At 42.6% G+C, this 2276-nt stretch overlaps 1 protein-coding gene across 1 annotated transcript; it reads right to left on the bottom strand.

Moving 5' to 3' along the window:
• Window positions 1-1160: 1160 nt before the first annotated feature.
• LOC106526271 (uncharacterized) lies at window positions 1161-2105 on the bottom strand (the record flags this gene model as incomplete). Its single annotated transcript, XM_014020836.1, is given in 1 exon segment — window positions 1161-2105. A coding segment is annotated over 1 exon segment (787 nt), but the record flags the coding sequence as incomplete, so codon positions are not given.
• Window positions 2106-2276: the final 171 nt, after the last annotated feature.

Raw genomic sequence — 2276 nt, forward strand, 5'->3', positions numbered from 1 at the left:
TCTGTTTATTCAAAATAAAATAAAGCTTAAATCATCAATAAAGCATTCAATAAAACCAATTTCAATTTAAAAAAGGGTTTATTTCTACAAAAATCCTATATGAACAGGTTCAACTTTATTACAGTCAATCTGTCCTTACAGTATTTCACAGTGTCTGGGATTTCATAATGCAAGATCTTGAGGGATTATTTTGTGAGACTGGGCTGGTCCTAATTTCATAGGGTGGTCTCTTACATATAATGGTGGAGAATGCGGGCATTGTGCTAATCTTGGAGTGGTGAAATATTGGTTCTGTTCATGAATTAAAAAAAATTAATTATTAATTTTTCCCACATCGGCATGAAGGGTTTTTTAAGAAATACGGCTTTGCTTGTGTGTTCAGAATTCAGTTCCAAGTACTGCAGACTTTGGTTCTGTTAAAATCTGTTTATCCTGGCAAATGTGCGTNGACCCATGCCCTTGATATTCCAGCTAATGAAACGAAGAGAAGTACCTGGTCGTGCCATACCGGAGTCTACAGCYGTATTAATCATTTAACAAAATAAAAACAACCATAAAGAGCTGAGATGGTCCTCCCCGCWACCCATGCCCAAAAATAAACCCATAACAAAACAACACCCAAAGTCTCCATAAAAAACAGAACAATGGAGACAGCAGTGTTACACACGGCAGTTATTCACAATAAAATGTGAACACGGAGATAAAGCAGAGCGAAAAAGCCCGGAAGTGTATTTAACAAAAACRGGCTAATAGCCCCCACCAACCTCCAAATTGGAACATTAGTATGTGCATTATTATGCTACTTTATGATTATATTGCAACAAGGTTGGAAACRGCGTAGTCCCCACTTAATGGAGAAAAAATACTACAAAACAATATCAGTATAGATGCASACGAGCATTATTAATTTCTAAACTGAACAGGATATAACCAAAGCTTTAATTTCCCAGTGATGTATCTGAGCCTCAGGTCTAAATAAGTTAAGAACTATATATTCACCCAAACAATCTGTGACCCAGGCTCATTAAGAGCGAGTCGGGTTCACTCAGAAATCAGAGTCTGAACGTATTGCTTTGCGTCCTCAGATGCAATAAACTCKTTTACAACTCCATTGTAAGTAATGCGCAGCTTCGCTGGGTAGAAAAGTCCGTACCTGATGTCTTCGATGCCACGAAGTAGCCGCTTCACCTCATTGAAGGCTGCTTGGGCCCGGGCGACCTTAGCAGTGTGATCCGGAAAAATCGATATGGTCGCGGCTCCGACTTTAATCCGCTGGCGCTCCCTGGCACGACGTAAAATGTCCAGACAGTCACTGTAGTAATGAAGCCTGCACACAATTACTCGAGGTCGTTCGCCTGGTTTGGGTTTGGGTTGAAGAGAGCGATGAGACCGGTCCACCAGCGGTTCCTTTTCCAGCCCGAGCGCTTCCTTCAGCAGRGCAGCCACAGCGGTGGGTGAGCAGGAGCCAGCYGCCTCCTCCACGCCGATGATCCTGATATTGTTGCGGCGCGATCTTGACTCTAAGTCCTCACACTTGTCTTCCAARATGGTGACCTTAGCCGTAAGCCGCTCCAGTGTAGTTTTCATACTGGTAATGTCGTCAGTGCACCCTGTGAGCGCCTCCTCCACATCCCCCACCGTAGCCGTTAGCTTAACCAGTTTAGCATCAGTAGCGGCATGGTCACTTGCTAGCTGCGTTTTCACAGCCTGTACCTCAGCTTTAATGGATGATAACGCATCTCCAAGAACCTCTTGAAGTTCCTTCTTAATYATGCCAGCGATATCTTCTTTCAAAGATGCCAGTAGTTCAAGCTTGAGGGTATCGGCAACCGGGTTCATCTGAGTCGGAGCGGTCACAGCACATGGGTCTGGCGGCGAAGAAGCCGAGGCCTGCGAGCATGACTTAAGCTGCGTCTGAATAGTACGAGATTTTCCCCTTCCCGACATTGTTGGTGCAAATAAAAAGTATATACGTGGGACCAAAGTGCAAGACAATCGACAGAGACTTTGTTTACAAAGAAAAGCACAGTTGAATAAGTATTATAAACGAAATTGGCAGGAGCTACCACAAACCACGTCCTACTCCATAGACCGCTCCGCAGCGCCCCCCCTAAATATTTGTTTTTAAACTTTATTTCTCTTTTGTAGAAAATCAGAACCATGACATTTTAGACGTTTGCTTGAATCGTGATCTTTAAAAAGTAGTTTTTTATTTTCTGTCAATCTGTATGTGAATTTGTTTTATTGGTGATTGTATAGATTAATCAGACATAAAA

The sequence above is a fragment of the Austrofundulus limnaeus genome, unplaced genomic scaffold, assembly GCF_001266775.1.
Source record: "Austrofundulus limnaeus strain Quisiro unplaced genomic scaffold, Austrofundulus_limnaeus-1.0 Scaffold268, whole genome shotgun sequence".
Lineage (NCBI taxonomy): Eukaryota > Metazoa > Chordata > Actinopteri > Cyprinodontiformes > Rivulidae > Austrofundulus > Austrofundulus limnaeus.